General features: G+C 43.7%; 1 protein-coding gene across 1 annotated transcript in view; it reads right to left on the bottom strand.

Annotated features, from left to right (window-relative positions):
- RASGRF2 (Ras protein specific guanine nucleotide releasing factor 2) overlaps positions 1–15152 on the bottom strand; it is a 454295-nt gene that overhangs the window by 58050 nt on the left and 381093 nt on the right. Inside the window, exon 18 of the mRNA XM_089693224.1 lies at positions 1197–1303. Within this exon, the coding sequence (XP_089549350.1) occupies positions 1197–1303 (107 nt within the window). The remainder of the gene's footprint in view (positions 1–1196; positions 1304–15152) is intronic.

Genomic DNA, 15152 nt, shown 5'->3' with positions numbered 1-15152 from the left:
TCACCCCACATGGTAAAATCACCATGTGGGGGGAAATTAACATTAAACATATACAGGGATTAGACAAAAAAATGGAAACACTACATGATTTGCAGGTGTGAAAGTGACGACATGTTTCGCGTTGAAAGCTGAAGTGATGTAACAGGGAAGTTTCCGCTGTGTGATGCGACATCTAGCTAACAAGTAGGAAGCCTCACTTGCGTCATTCACTGTGTGTGCTGCTAGTAATATGGAGTCATGTCAGAGCTTACAAAGCTTCACAGAGGGCAAATTGTTGGTGCCCGCTTAGCTGATGCCTCTGTGGTGACTGAAGTTGTCAATCTATTTGCCGTGTCACGAGGTACAGAATCGGAGGTTATGACAGCACATACAGTGTCCGGGATAACGTTGTCAACATGGTCAACTGGCCAAGCTCTGATACTGTACCTCTCGACACAGCAAATAAATTGGCAACTTCAGTCATAGAGGCACCAACTAAGCGGGCACCAACAATCTGCCCTCTTTAAAGCTCAGTAAGCTCTGACATGACTCCATATTACTAGCTCACTTTCACTTTCAATGCGAAACATGTGGTCACTTTCACACCTGCAAATCATGTAGTGTTCCATTTTTTTGTCTAACCCCTGTATTTATGTATTAGGTTGTTTGTCTGGATGTCCACTTCAAAGTGTATGCCTAAGCAAAATAATAAAGTACATCTCAGTAATACACATTTCCCTACATTTCTTTAAAAATACTGCAAGTGCAGATAAATCCTTTTTGATCTGCCAGAAAGCCAGTGAGCTCCTAGCTGCCTGCAGTGGGCCAGCAATGATGCCTGTGCTGCACGATAATTGCAAGCAATATTTCAGCCCTCCTGAGCTCTTCTTTACTGAACTATAGATCATCTATCCCATAAGTAGATGAGGAGAGGGGGGGGTGTGCTGTAGCCAACAGAATAGAACTGTTCAGGGTTGATTACAAGGCTTGGGGTTTAAGGGCAGCATTGTCAGTTCAAACAGAAAGTTAGGAGCAAACTGGATTTCTGGCAGATCACCAGTTTTCTTTTTCTGTATTTGCAGCATTTTTAAAGGAATAAAAACTGAGGAAACGTGCATGTATTGGAGAGATGTACTTCAGGTGTCTTTCATTTGGCCCAGACAATACAATTTAAATAACAGCAGAAAACAGTAACAGCCTTGGAACTTGATAAATACCTGTGAGTGCTTCGACACCCAGTGGCGCAGAACATTCAATACCCGGTTTGTAGCTGCTCGGCGTATTATAAAGTCTTTGTCGCACATTCTCTCCATGTTGTTGAAACCTTCAGAAATATAAAAAAATGGAAAAAAGGGAAAATGTTACAGATAGGTGTCACAAGTAAACAATTGTTTCAACTCATTTCAAGGATATCGGGTTTAACACAAGCTTTATCAATAAAACAGGATTTTTGTACTCTGTAAAACTGCTTTTCTTGGACTCCAGGGACACAGGAGTCTTGAATCTTTGGTTTATACTGCTACCTACAGGGGGACTGATATTGTCCAAACAAAAAAACATTGACTACAAAGATGCTGTTTTCACTCTCCTCCATTGAGTGACACAGGAAGTCTAAAATTTGAGGAAGCATTTGGTGAGAGATGGACTCTTACAGCCCAAACTACATCCAGACAATGGAGGAAAATCTCCTCTTGATGAACAGCAGTACAGTGGGCTGGAAGAACAATGTCCTGTCTGAGGTTAAAGGCCAAAACCACTTTAGGTAGCATAGAAATTCTGGACCTCAACACCACCTTGTCCTTGTGCAAGATCAGGAAGCATTCTTTACAGGATGAAGCCACCAGCTCAGACACTGGTCTCACATAGGTGATGGCCACAAGAAATAGTACCTTTTGGTGAAAGCAAAAAGTCTCTGATGAGTTTAAAAGGCAGTTTCTAAACTGCCAAGAGAGCCAAAGTCACAGGTAAACCATCGTAATACATTATCACATTTTCTGCTGACATATATCTGATAAGATTGCACAGAGTAAATAGATGCTCAACATGTCAAGTCCTGCAACTGAATGTGCCCATGAAACTGCGACAAACTTCAGGACCCAAAATACAGTTAAAGTGTTACTAAACCTACAACAGTAAAATCTGATCCTCCCTTTCTTCCAGTGTCTCCCTCTTATCTCCTGATAAGAGATATAGTGTGGAGACACTCTGCACATGCTCAGTTTGGTGTGTATTGCTAGAGAGGCTTTTTCTTTTTTGGGAGAGTGCATGTGATCAGGCCTGGGCCAATCAGCACTGTCCAGACAGAAGTCAGGGGTTCTGTATCCTCCTAGAGCAGAAAGAAAACTCCTCCTACAAGCTTTAACCAGTGCTCTGCTGAACACTGATAGAAGTCACAAGACCGCTCTAACTGCTGATGAGAAAAGGTATTTAGCTGTTTATATTTACTAAAATATATGCATTTCCATGTAGTGTGTACTGTGGGAGACCAGATAGAGTGAATGCAGGGTCCTGGGTTTAGTAACACTTTAGACACAAATAAAGGACCTAGAATTATTGCTCCTACTCTGGCAATGCAATAAACATTCCTTGGCATTACCTACTTATTCAGTAGGAACCTGCAGAAAGCAGAAACCTTTAAAGTAATCCAGTGATCTAAACAAAAAAGGTAGCTGTCAGAGACAGGGCAAGCACTAAGGGTATGCCAAGAGCACTCCACAAATAACTTGTGAACAGAACAATGTCTAAATAGTGCCTTATGCGGAATCCAGCACCCAAGGATCACTTCCAGGCTAGGTCCGCAACAACCAGTGGAAGAAAAAAAATGCTAGCAACATAATAGGTTAGTCTTTTAACAACAGATCTGAATATGTCGATCCTCCTAGGACACTAACAAAAAACTAAGGCATGCTGGTAAGTTGGGGGAGGGAAGGAGTAAACCTGGACAGGCACACTGGTTTTTAGTTTGCCAGTGTTCACTCCTCCTGTAGGTAGCAATATAGCCTGAAGGTTGAGAAAAAATCACTAAGAAAAAATCCATTTGGGCATTTCCATCAATGGCTGGACATACATTCTTTCTCCCTGTCTTTTTATTTCATTTGTCATGTTGCCAGGTAGCAGACAAGCCTGGTATAAAATGTCCAGTTTCATTACAGAACAAGTTGCCTTTGTACTGACAGTAAGAAGTGTGCACAAGAGACAAGTGAACTATGATGTGCTCTATCATATGTGTTTATTGTGGCTTTCCAATAAATTTCCCCAATGGCCACACTCTATTATTGCAAGTGTATCAGGACAAGACATTGGTAATGGGATAGCTGATAACAATTACATCTAAAGTAACTTAATTTGTAGGACAAGATTAATGTTATAAACAGTCTTTGCTACTTGGGATTAAAAAACAAGTGAATATTTCACATTATGTAAATTAAAGGAGAGGAGACTACTTAAAGTGGTCCTGGTATCGCATATATTTCCCTGTTAATGGCATGCATGCTGAGTAATAAATATAACATTTAAATGTATGTATTACTACTCAGAGATCACATACTCAATCTGACAGAGCCTTCATCTGCTTTTCTCTCCAGAAGCACAAAGCCAGAAATCATCTGGGTTCAAATCTCCTTTAATTTACTTCCTGCACTGGGATGCTGACTCAATGACGATACTCTTTCTAATGGAAGCATTAGTTGAAAGGTAAAGCCACACAACATGAACTACATTCAGGCTTTAAAAGGAAATGTCCATCTGATGTACTGAAGCTGGACATATAGAAGGAAGAACAATGGCCTGGTTGAGGTGAAAGGTCAAAACTACCTTAGGAAGGAAAGAGGCCTAGAACAGGGGTCTCCAAACTTTTTAAACAAAGGGCCAGTTTACTGTCCTTCAAATGTTGAGGGGGCCAGATTGTGGTCAGAGAATAGAAAATTATCTGGCATCAATGGGAGTAAAGAGTACCCCATCAATGGTATTAATAGGAGGAATGGTGACCCATTGTTGGTATCAGGGGAAGGAATAGTGCCCCATCATTGGTGTCAGTGGGAAAAATAGTGACCCATGATTGGTGTCAATGGGAGGAATAGTGCCCTATTGCTGGTATCAGTGACAGGAAGTATGCCCATTGTTGGTGTCAGTGGAAGGAATAGTGCCCTGCTTCAGTGGGACTAGTAGTGCCTCAAGGGCCACATAAAGGCAAGCAAAGGGCCACATCCAGCCCCTGGGTTGCAGTCTGGAGATCACTGACCTAGAAGGACCAAAGTTCTTTCCAGGACAAAGCTTCCAGCTAAAATATGCTCAATGATACCAATAAACATAGTAGCTCCCAATACCTAACCCACATGACTTACTCACAGAGAGTCTTTAGAGACTTGGTCACACTAGAAGTTGTCTCTAGACCTGGAAAATGCTTTGTGACCAACTAGCATAGTACACAATGATCTGGAAAGAGTCACAAGCATTTGAAAGCATTCTGTTCATACAGTAACTGTATTCTATTTTGTGTGCTTTGCTTATATAGTGCACACTGCACTCATTGTGCACACGACACTAATAATGTTTTCATTAAGTATTTGCATTCTTTCAAGTCCTGATAAGAAATTAGCCTGCCTACGTAACGCCGCTTGTTACCATAAATGTACAATTGTAATATTAATGTGATACTTACATAATCATGTGTATGAAAAACTTGAATTCTGCCAAACAAAACAGCTGTTTGGAAAGATGATGAGTGTATCTTTTTGTGTCTTTTCCCTACTGCAGTAGTTATTATTAATTAGGAAACATTTACCAATATGAGGATAGGATTTGCCGATCTATAAAATTTCCAGAGGAAGCACAAATGCCATAAACAAGCTGTGTTATGCAAAACATGAATGGGACCACAAGCACGACCCAGTGCCTGAAGGTCACATTCCAGGTAGGCGTTGCAATCTTCTGTCCAGTGAGTTCCACATACAAAGCTATTGCTGAGGATACCCCAAACTGGATAGCTGCCTAAAGAGCTTAGCTCAGCAGCATGTAGATAAAGTCTTCATCAAAGGCTGGTCAATAGCTTTAATGTTTTCTAGTGCCTTCTGAAGGTAGCAGTATAACCCAACTTAGAAAATTGCAGCCTGTGTCCCCTAATGAAAAAAAGAAATGTATCTCTGCTATTATAGTCCTCATGCACACTGGACGTTTTTACAGCGGCTGTTTTTGGCTTTTGACGTTCTTTTCTACAGCCAGTAAACTCCCCAGCATGTTATCCTATGTGTCCATGCACACATAGACTGTAATCAATGTTTTTTGGCAGGGACGTTTTTCGGCTGGAAAAACCCCAGAACCGGTGGGATTCAAAGGAGTTTTTTTAGCTGTAAAAATGCTCTAACACTGAAAAATGTGGCAAAACACAGTAAAACACAGCAAACCGGTGTTTTTGGACTTTTTTTTGTAAAACATGGAAAAACGCAGCTAAACGTTAATGCAAAAACGCTAAAAAAAAGCTGAAAAACTCATGTTTTTAATGTGACTTTACACAGCTAACGTTACCAGCGTTATCAAAACACCCTGTGTGCATGGAGCCTCAACCGTTTCCCGCCCAGCCAATAGCATAGAGGAGGCTGGTAAAACAACTTGTCCCTCCGAGTGGACACCATATGTTGTCCTTTCAGGCATGCGCAGTGCGCCTGCCCCGCAGGGCCGCTCTGCAGTGCGATCTGTCACCGATTATGTACCTCGGACACGGCCGATGACAGATCTGTGTACCGGCCCCGTTTCCAGTACCATGTAACCTGCTGTGACCAATCACAGCAGGTCACATGACAGTTGTATACAATGGATGGCTTCCTTTCATGCCATCCATTGTATACAAGTGTGTCTAGCTGTGAATGGTCACAGCGATCACATGCACAAGCTGGGCTAATCACAGCCCAGCTGTGTCATGTGATTAGCTGTGGCCAAATCACAGCTAAGCACAAAAACAAAAAAACCCTGAATGAATCGATGTCATTCAGGTAAATGCTTCCTTATAGCAAACTAATTCTTTGCTATAAGCAAATTGTGTAAAAAAAAAATACTGATCACTTCCCCAAAGTAGTACAATGTTACTATGGTAACATTGTACTACTTTGGTCATAGTGAAATATGAAAAAAAAATCTTAAAAAAAGAGAAAAAAATTTAATAAAAAATTAAAACTAATAAAAAAATAAAAAACATTATATATTTTATTTTTCGTACTGCCACCAGACAGTGTCCCTGATCACAGCCATGCCAGTTATATGATGATGTTCTACTCTGCACTAGTGACAGTATGTAAAAAAAAAATAGTGAAAATAATTTTTTTCATTTTTTCATTTTAAGAAAAATTATGACAAAAAAATTACAACTTCAAAAACCTCGCCATGCCTCTTACGAAGTACGCCGGACTGTCTACTCTGCAAAAAGTGGTCATTTGGGGGATATCTGTACTGTTCTGACATTCTTGGACCTCAAGAAATTAGATTGGCTGTCAGTACTTCAGGATTGATCAATATTCAGATCTATACCATAGTTTGTGAACTCTATAACTTTCCTACAAACTAAATAATACATCCTAATTTATGTTATTTTCACCAAAGACATGTAGTAGAATACATTTTGGCCTAAATTTATGAAGAACAATTATCGGCAAACTTTTATAACAGAAACAAAGAAAAAAAAGTTTTTTCTTTTCCAAAATTTTTGGCCTTTTTTGTTAATTTAGCAAAAAATAAAAACCCCAGTGTTGATTAAATACCACCAAAAGAAAGCTCTAGTTGTGTGAAGAAAGTGATAAAATGTTAGTTTGGGTACAATGTTGTATGACTGCGCAATTGTCATTCAAAGTGTGAGAGCGCTGAAACCTGAAAAATGGCCTGGGCAGGAAGGTGGTAAAAGTGCCCGGCATGGAAGAAGTTAAACAACGCAGCACACCAAAAGATGTAGAGAACACAGCTGTGTGTTATAGTGCAGGTGCATTTACATGCGTTAACATGTGTTGTAGTATTACGAACACCTTATCACTTATTACCACAAAACAAATATATGAAGGATCTCTTAAGGTTTCAATAAACCAGCAGATAAAAAAAGCTTTAAAAAACCCTACAATCAGTAAAGTAATTAAATGAACTGCAATAATGAAGGCAGCAAGAAGACAGCAAGCCCTGAAGTGTGTTTATTTTCATCCACGCTGACTTGTAAAAACTGGGAGACAGTGTAAATAAAGAGGCAAACTAGCAGGAGGAAGCTGAGCGCCTAGATACCAATATTCCGTAAGCAGCTGCAACAAAGGCTGCAATTAAATGCCCCAGTCTGTTATCACCTATGCCAGAAGCTGACAGTGATTATATGTCATCACACCTGAAGGGATTATTCATTGCTGCTCTCAAGGTTGCTTCTAAACTGATACGTATATAAACAGATCCCAGACAATGTATGTCTTGCCTTTCCCTGCAATTTTCCTAATTATAATGTAGTATGAAGCAGACAGAAATTATACTCTTTTGGCCCTAGCTTGCAATTAGAATGAAATTTCTATAACTTGCAGAAAGTACAGAATAAAAAAAAAACTGTTTTAATGGGATTTTCACGTTCTGTAAACAGCTCCACCTGTTCTCAGAGCTGACTGCCTTTAACAAATATCTGAAAGGAACACATTTCAGGATATTCTTTCCTTTCAAATGGCCTGACATTCTGAGAGGTGTTAAAAACAATAACTTAATTGGGAGATAGTTTGGGATATACAATATATTATAATACTTTACTAAAGGGATTGATTTACAACTAAGCTAGGTGGCTTATACTCTGAATTCACAACCGTGTCTAGGAAGTCTAGCTCAGTGTTTTGCAGGCCATAGATGGGTCGAAAATCGGCCGATTTTTCGGGCGAAAATAAAATCGGCCGATTTTCGGATCGTTAGTGGGCGATTTGGTCGGCCGTTTTTCGGTATTTTGGCCGGTTTTTTTTTTCGGTAAAGTTGGAAAAAAATCGGCCGATTTTGCCGATCGGCCGATTTTCGCGGCAATTAGTGGGCAAATCGGCCGATTTTTTACCGATAAAAAATCTGCGCATGAGCAGTGACCTGCAAGAGGAAGACAAAAAGAAGAAAAAGAGGAAGAGGAAGAAGAAGAGGATGAAGAAGAAGAGGATGAGGATGAAGAAGAAGAAGAAGAAGAAGAGGATGAGGATGAAGAAGAAGAAGAAGAGGATGAGGATGAAGAAGAAGAGGATGAGGAATGCTGATGAAGAAGAAGAGGATGAGGATGAAGAAGAAGAAGAAGAGTAGGATGAGGATGATGATGATGAAGAAGAAGAAGAGGATGAGGATGATGAAGAAGAAGAGGATGAGGAAGAAGAAGAAGAAGAGGATGAGGATGAAGAAGAAGAAGAGGATGAAGATGAAGAGGATGAAGAAGAAGATGAGGATGATGAAGAAGAAGAAGAAGAGGATGAGGTAGAAGAAGAAGAGGATGAGGATGAGGAAGAAGAGGAGGAGGATGAAGAAGAAGAAGAAGAGGAGGAGGAGGAGGATGATGATGAAGAAGAAGAGGATGAGGATGATGAAGAAGAAGAGGATGAGGATGAAGAAGAAGAAGAGGATGAGGAAGAAGAAGAAGAGGATGAGGATGAAGAAGAGGATGAAGAAGAAGAAGAAGAGGAAGAAGAGGATGAGGATGAAGAAGAAGAAGAGGATGAAGAAGAAGAAGAAGAGGATGTGGATGAAGAAGAAGAAGAAGTAGGATGAAAATAAGAAGAATTCGAAACAAAATCTAAACAAATAGATACAATGTTTCAACCGCTGTAAATGTGAAGGAACTGTCAGAGAACTGTTAGAAATAGCGGAGCTCTCTGCAGGGACACTTTTTGCCAGCTGTAGAAGGGATGAAAATCGGCCGATTTTTTTTACCATTGATGGTAACGTCTAGAGATGAGCGAAGTATTCAAAAATTCGATTCGACTGATTCGGCGAATTCGTGGACAATATTCGATTAGAGTCGAATATATTCGCTGTGAATTTAACTTAAAAAAGGGTGTTTCTAGGCTTCAGAGAGACTTAATATTAGTGCAGAACACTGTACCTTTAATTTAAATGCCCTTGGAGTCTGCTGGGGAAGAGAAATAATACTGTCAGTCAGTATGACATGCAGATGAGTGCCGTCGATCTTAGAATCACCGCACACTTCACTCATTTGGCCAGTCACGGGGCCAAAACCAGTGTTTGGAGCCACAGTGTGGCGGTGGAGGCAGCAGCAATGGGAGGCCATACAGCAACCTATGACAAAATGGAAACCAGCAGGAGTGTGAGGAGACCTCAAAGTGGCACATGGCAGAGTGGGAGCAATGGGAGGCGGTAAAGGGACCCATGTCACACTGTGGACCCAGCAGCAGCGTGACCAGGCGGTACGGAGGCCCATGGCAGATTACAGGCCTGGCAGCAGCAATGGGAGGCCCGTAATCTGTCAGCACCCTATGACAAAATGGAACCCACCAGCAGTGTGAGGAGACCTGAAAGTGGCACATGGCAGAGTGTGGCGATGGAGACAGCAGCAATGGGAGGCCGTACAGGGACCCATGAGAGACTCTGGACCTGGCAGCAGCATGAGGAGGCGGTATATAGGGGCCCATGGCAGATTAGGGGCCTGGCAGCAGCTATGGGAGGCCCGTAATCTGCCAGCACCCTATGTCAAAAAATTCAACACACCAGCAGTGTGTGAGGAGACCTGAAAGTGGCACATGGCAGAGTGTGGCGATGGAGACAGCAGCAATGGGAGGCCGTACAGGGACCCATGACAGACTCTGGACCTGGCAGCAGCATGAGGAGGCGGTATATAGGGGCCTATGGCAGATTAGGGGCCTGGCAGCAGCTATAGGAGGCCCGTAATCTGCCAGCACCCTATGTCAAAAAATTCAACACACCAGCAGTGTGAGGAGACCTGAAAGTGGCACATGGCAGAGTGTGGCGATGGAGACAGCAGCAATGGGAGGCCGTACAGGGACCCATGACAGACTCTGGACCTGGCAGCAGCATGAGGAGGCGGTATATAGGGGCCTATGGCAGATTAGGGGCCTGGCAGCAGCTATGGGAGGCCCGTAATCTGCCAGCACCCTATGTCAAAAAATTCAACACACCAGCAGTGTGTGAGGACACCTGAAAGTGGCACATGGCAGAGTGTGGCGATGGAGACAGCAGCAATGGGAGGCCGTACAGGGACCCATGAGAGACTCTGGACCTGGCAGCAGCATGAGGAGGCGGTATAGGGGCCCATGGCAGATTAGGGGCCTGGCAGCAGCTATGGGAGGCCCGTAATCTGCCAGCACCCTATGTCAAAAAATTCAACACACCAGCAGTGTGTGAGGAGATCTGAAAGTGGCACATGGCAGAGTGTGGCGATGGAGACAACCCACCGACTGTTTTGCTCGCTGCCAAGCTGCCACCCTCTTCTCCTGATGATGCGGAAGCAATAGCCTGATGACGACGAGGCTGCCAAGTGCGATCAGCCTCATCATCATCAATTAGGGTCTCCGCCTCACTACTAGCCCCCTCGGCTGCGTGTGGGTCAAGAGACAGACCTGTCTCTACACCGGCTACCGAGCCACTCTCCTCGCCACTACTTCTTCACCTGGCTGCTGAAGAGGCGGATGTCTCCCCCCGTTCCTGACCGCCCTCTGTTAGCTCTTCCTCACTGTACTGGATGACACCGGGAGCACTAGCCTCTGGCTGCGAATAGTGCTGCCTCGACCCCTTCCTCTGCTGCCACGTCTGCTCGCTCCTAAAACATTGCCTCCTCTGCCACTCCTCTGCATGTTGTCTGACATACTCTTTAATTAAACGATTCTGTGTCCCTGAGTAACAATTCTGTGTCCCTGAGTAACGTTTCTGTGGCCCTAAGTAACAGTTCTGTGGCCCTCAGTAACAATTCTGTGTCTGTCCCTGAGTAACAATTCTGTGTCCCTCAGTAACAATTCTGTGTCCCTCAGTAACAATTCTGTGTCCCTGAGTAACAATTCTGTGTCCCTGAGTAATGTTTCTGTGGCCCTAAGTAACAGTTCTGTGGCCGTAAGTAACAGTTCTGTGGCCCTCAGTAACAATTCTGGGTCTGTCCCTGAGTAACAATTCTGTGTCCCTCAGTAACAATTCTGTGTCCCTCAGTAACAATTCTGTGTCCCTGAGTAACAATTCTGTGTCCCTGAGTAACGTTTCTGTGGCCCTAAGTAACAATTCTGTGGCCCTAAGTAACAGTTCTGTGGCCCTCAGTAACAATTCTGTGTCTGTCCCTGAGTAACAATTCTGTGTCCCTCAGTAACAATTCTGTGTCCCTCAGTAACAATTCTGTGTCCCTCAGTAACAATTCTGTGTCCCTGAGTAACAATTCTGTGTCCCTCAGTAACAATTCTGTGTCCCTGAGTAACAATTCTGTGTCCCTGAGTAATGTTTCTGTGGCCCTAAGTAACAGTTCTGTGGCCCTAAGTAACAGTTCTGTGGCCCTCAGTAACAATTCTGTGTCTGTCCCTGAGTAACAATTCTGTGTCCCTCAGTAACAATTCTGTGTCCCTGAGTAACAATTCTGTGTCCCTGAGTAACAATTCTGTGTCCCTGAGTAACAATTCTGTGTCCCTGAGTAACGTTTCTGTGGCCCTAAGTAACAGTTCTGTGGCCCTAAGTAACAGTTCTGTGGCCCTCAGTAACAATTCTGTGTCCCTCAGTAACAATTCTGTGTCCCTCAGTAACAATTCTGTGTCCCTGAGTAACAATTCTGTGTCCCTGAGTAACGTTTCTGTGGCCCTAAGTAACAGTTCTGTGGCCCTAAGTAACAGTTCTGTGGCCCTCAGTAACAATTCTGTGTCTGTCCCTGAGTAACAATTCTGTGTCCCTCAGTAACAATTCTGTGTCCCTCAGTAACAATTCTGTGTCCCTGAGTAACGTTTCTGTGGCCCTAAGTAACAGTTCTGTGGCCCTAAGTAACAGTTCTGTGGCCCTCAGTAACAATTCTGTGTCTGTCCCTGAGTAACAATTCTGTGTCCCTCAGTAACAATTCTGTGTCCCTGAGTAACAATTCTGTGGCCCTCAGTAACAATTCTGTGTCCCTCAGTAAAAATTCTGTGTCCCTGAGTAACAATTCTGTGTCTGTCCCTGAGTAACAATTCTGTGGCCCTAAGTAACGGTTCTGTGGCCCTCAGTAACAATTCTGTGTCCCTGAGTAACAATTCTGTGTCTGTCCCTGAGTAACAATTCTGTGGCCCTAAGTAACGGTTCTGTGGCCCTCAGTAACAATTCTGTGTCCCTGAGTAACAATTCTGTGTCCCTCAGTAACAATTCTGTGTCCCTCAGTAAAAATTCTGTGTCCCTCAGTAACAATTCTGTGTCTGTCCCTGAGTAACAATTCTGTGTCTGTCCCTGAGTAACGTTTCTGTGGCCCTAAGTAACGGTTCTGTGGCCCTCAGTAACAATTCTGTGTCCCTCAGTAACAATTCTGTGTCTGTCCCTGAGTAACAATTCTGTGTCTGTCCCTGAGTAACAATTCTGTGTCCCTGAGTAACGTTTCTGTGGCCCTAAGTAACATTTCTGTGGCCCTCAGTAACAATTCTGTCTGTCCCTGAGTAACAATTCAGTGTCTGTCCCTGAGTAACAATTCTGTGTCTGTCCCTGAGTAACAATTCTGTGTCCCTCAGTAACAATTCTGTGTCCCTGAGTAACAATTCTGTGTCCCTGAGTAACAATTCTGTGTCCCTGAGTAACAATTCTGTGGCCCTCAGTAACAATTCTGTGTCCCTCAGTAACAATTCTGTGTCTGTCCCTGAGTAAGAATTCTGTGTCTGTCCCTGAGTAACGTTTCTGTGGCCCTAAGTAACGGTTCTGTGGCCCTCAGTAACAATTCTGTGTCCCTGAGTAACAATTCTGTGTCTGTCCCTGAGTAACAATTCTGTGGCCCTAAGTAACGGTTCTGTGTCCCTCAGTAACAGTTCTGTGTCCCTGAGTAACAATTCTGTAGCCCTAAGTAACGGTTCTGTGGCCCTAAGTAACAATTCTGTGTCCCTCAGTAACAATTCTGTGTCTGTCCCTGAGTAACAATTCTGTGGCCCTAAGTAACGGTTCTGTGGCCCTCAGTAACAATTCTGTGTCCCTGATTAACGTTTCTGTGGCCCTAACTAACGGTTCTGTGGCCCTCAGTAACAATTCTGTGTCCCTCAGTAACAATTCTGTGTCTGTCCCTGAGTAACAATTCTGTGGCCCTAAGTAACGGTTCTGTGGCCCTCAGTAACAATTCTGTGTCCCTGAGTAACGTTTCTGTGGCCCTAAGTAACGGTTCTGTGGCCCTCAGTAACAATTCTGTGTCCCTGAGTAACAATTCTGTGTCTGTCCCTGAGTAACAATTCTGTGGCCCTAAGTAACGGTTCTGTGGCCCTCAGTAACAATTCTGTGTCCCTGAGTAACGTTTCTGTGGCCCTAAGTAACAATTCTGTGTCCCTGAGTAACGTTTCTGTGGCCCTAAGTAACGGTTCTGTGGCCCTCAGTAACAATTGTGTCCCTGAGTAACAATTCTGTGTCTGTCCCTGAGTAACAATTCTGTGGCCCTAAGTAACGGTTCTGTGGCCCTCAGTAACAATTCTGTGTCCCTGAGTAACGTTTCTGTGGCCCTAAGTAACAATTCTGTGTCCCTGAGTAACAATTCTGTGGCCCTAAGTAACGGTTCTGTGGCCCTAAGTAACGGTTCTGTGGCCCTCAGTAACAATTCTGTGTCCCTGAGTAACAATTCTGTGGCCCTAAGTAACGGTTCTGTGGCCCTCAGTAACAATTCTGTGTCCCTGAGTAACAATTCTGTGTCTGTCCCTGAGTAACAATTCTGTGGCCCTAAGTAACGGTTCTGTGGCCCTCAGTAACAATTCTGTGTCCCTGAGTAACAATTCTGTGGCCCTAAGTAACGGTTCTGTGGCCCTCAGTAACAATTCTGTGGCCCTCAGTAACAATTCTGTGTCTGTCCGAGTAACAATTCTGTGGCCCTAACTAACGTTTCTGTGGCCCTAAGTAACAGTTCTGTGGCCCTCAGTAACAATTCTGTCTGTCCCTGAGTAACAATTCTGTGGCCCTAACTAACGTTTCTGTGGCCCTAAGTAACAGTTCTGTGGCCCTCAGTAACAATTCTGTGTCTGTCCCTGAGTAACAATTCTGTGGCCCTAACTAACGTTTCTGTGTCCCTAAGTAACAATTCTCTGGCACTCAGTAACAATTCTGTCTGTCCCTGAGTAACAATTCTGTCTGTCCCTGAGTAACAATTCTGTGGCCCTAACTAGCGTTTCTTTGGCCCTAAGTAACGATTCTGTGGCCCTCATTAACAATTCTGTGTCCCTGAGTAATGCTTCTCTGTCCCTAAGTAACGTTTCTCTGTCCCCAAGTAACGTTTCTGTGGCCCTAACTCTGTCCCTAATACAGAGCGGTCTGCCTCTCTTGAATGACTGGAGGCAAATGAAGAATTCTAAAATGGCCGCTATTTATAGCTCGACCATTACACAGTGCTGGCTGGCTGGCTGCTGATTGGCTAATGCGATCACATGTCATTAAGGAATGCATTATGGGTCAGCGCGCCTTGTCTGCGCGCCTTCCCAGACATCCCCGCTCCGTCGCCGCACATGTCCGCCGCCATTTTAGGAAAAATTTCGATTCGCGCGTCCGAAGTAGGCTATTTTTCGGAATCGAAAATTTTCCAATATTCGACTCGAATTCCACTTCGCCTACTTCGATTCGCTCATCTCTAGTAACGTCGGCCGCTTGAACGACCGAATTTTCATTTTTTAAAAGAAAAATCTGCCGTTTTTTCTCCCCGTCTATGGCCTGCATTTCTCAACCTTTTTCCAGTCGGGACGCCCTTGAAAAGTTTTTTCAGTCACGAGGCACCCATGTCCACGGCTTGGTTCACGTTACTGTGTGTCACAGAACGCATGTGAAATTGCGCTCATTCCTGAGACGCAGACAAATTTTCTGCTCTTTAGGGGTACCCCCATACATTGGCAAATGCGGAGTGTTTTTGGTGTGATGCAATTTTAAATCTAAGGTCAAGGACGACTTTCTCTGCATTTCTGCGGGTAAGGTAGCCCATTGACATGAATGGGCTGCCCTACACACAGCCACACAGATGTGAACCAAGGGCCTGTTCACCTGTGAGGTTGGAGGGCAGTAAAACCACA

The sequence above is a fragment of the Staurois parvus genome, unplaced genomic scaffold (assembly GCF_062004578.1).
Source record: "Staurois parvus isolate SC_StPar_1 unplaced genomic scaffold, SC_StPar_1.0 ptg000618l, whole genome shotgun sequence".
Classification (NCBI taxonomy): domain Eukaryota; kingdom Metazoa; phylum Chordata; class Amphibia; order Anura; family Ranidae; genus Staurois; species Staurois parvus.
This window is presented reverse-complemented; position numbering and strand designations above follow the sequence as displayed.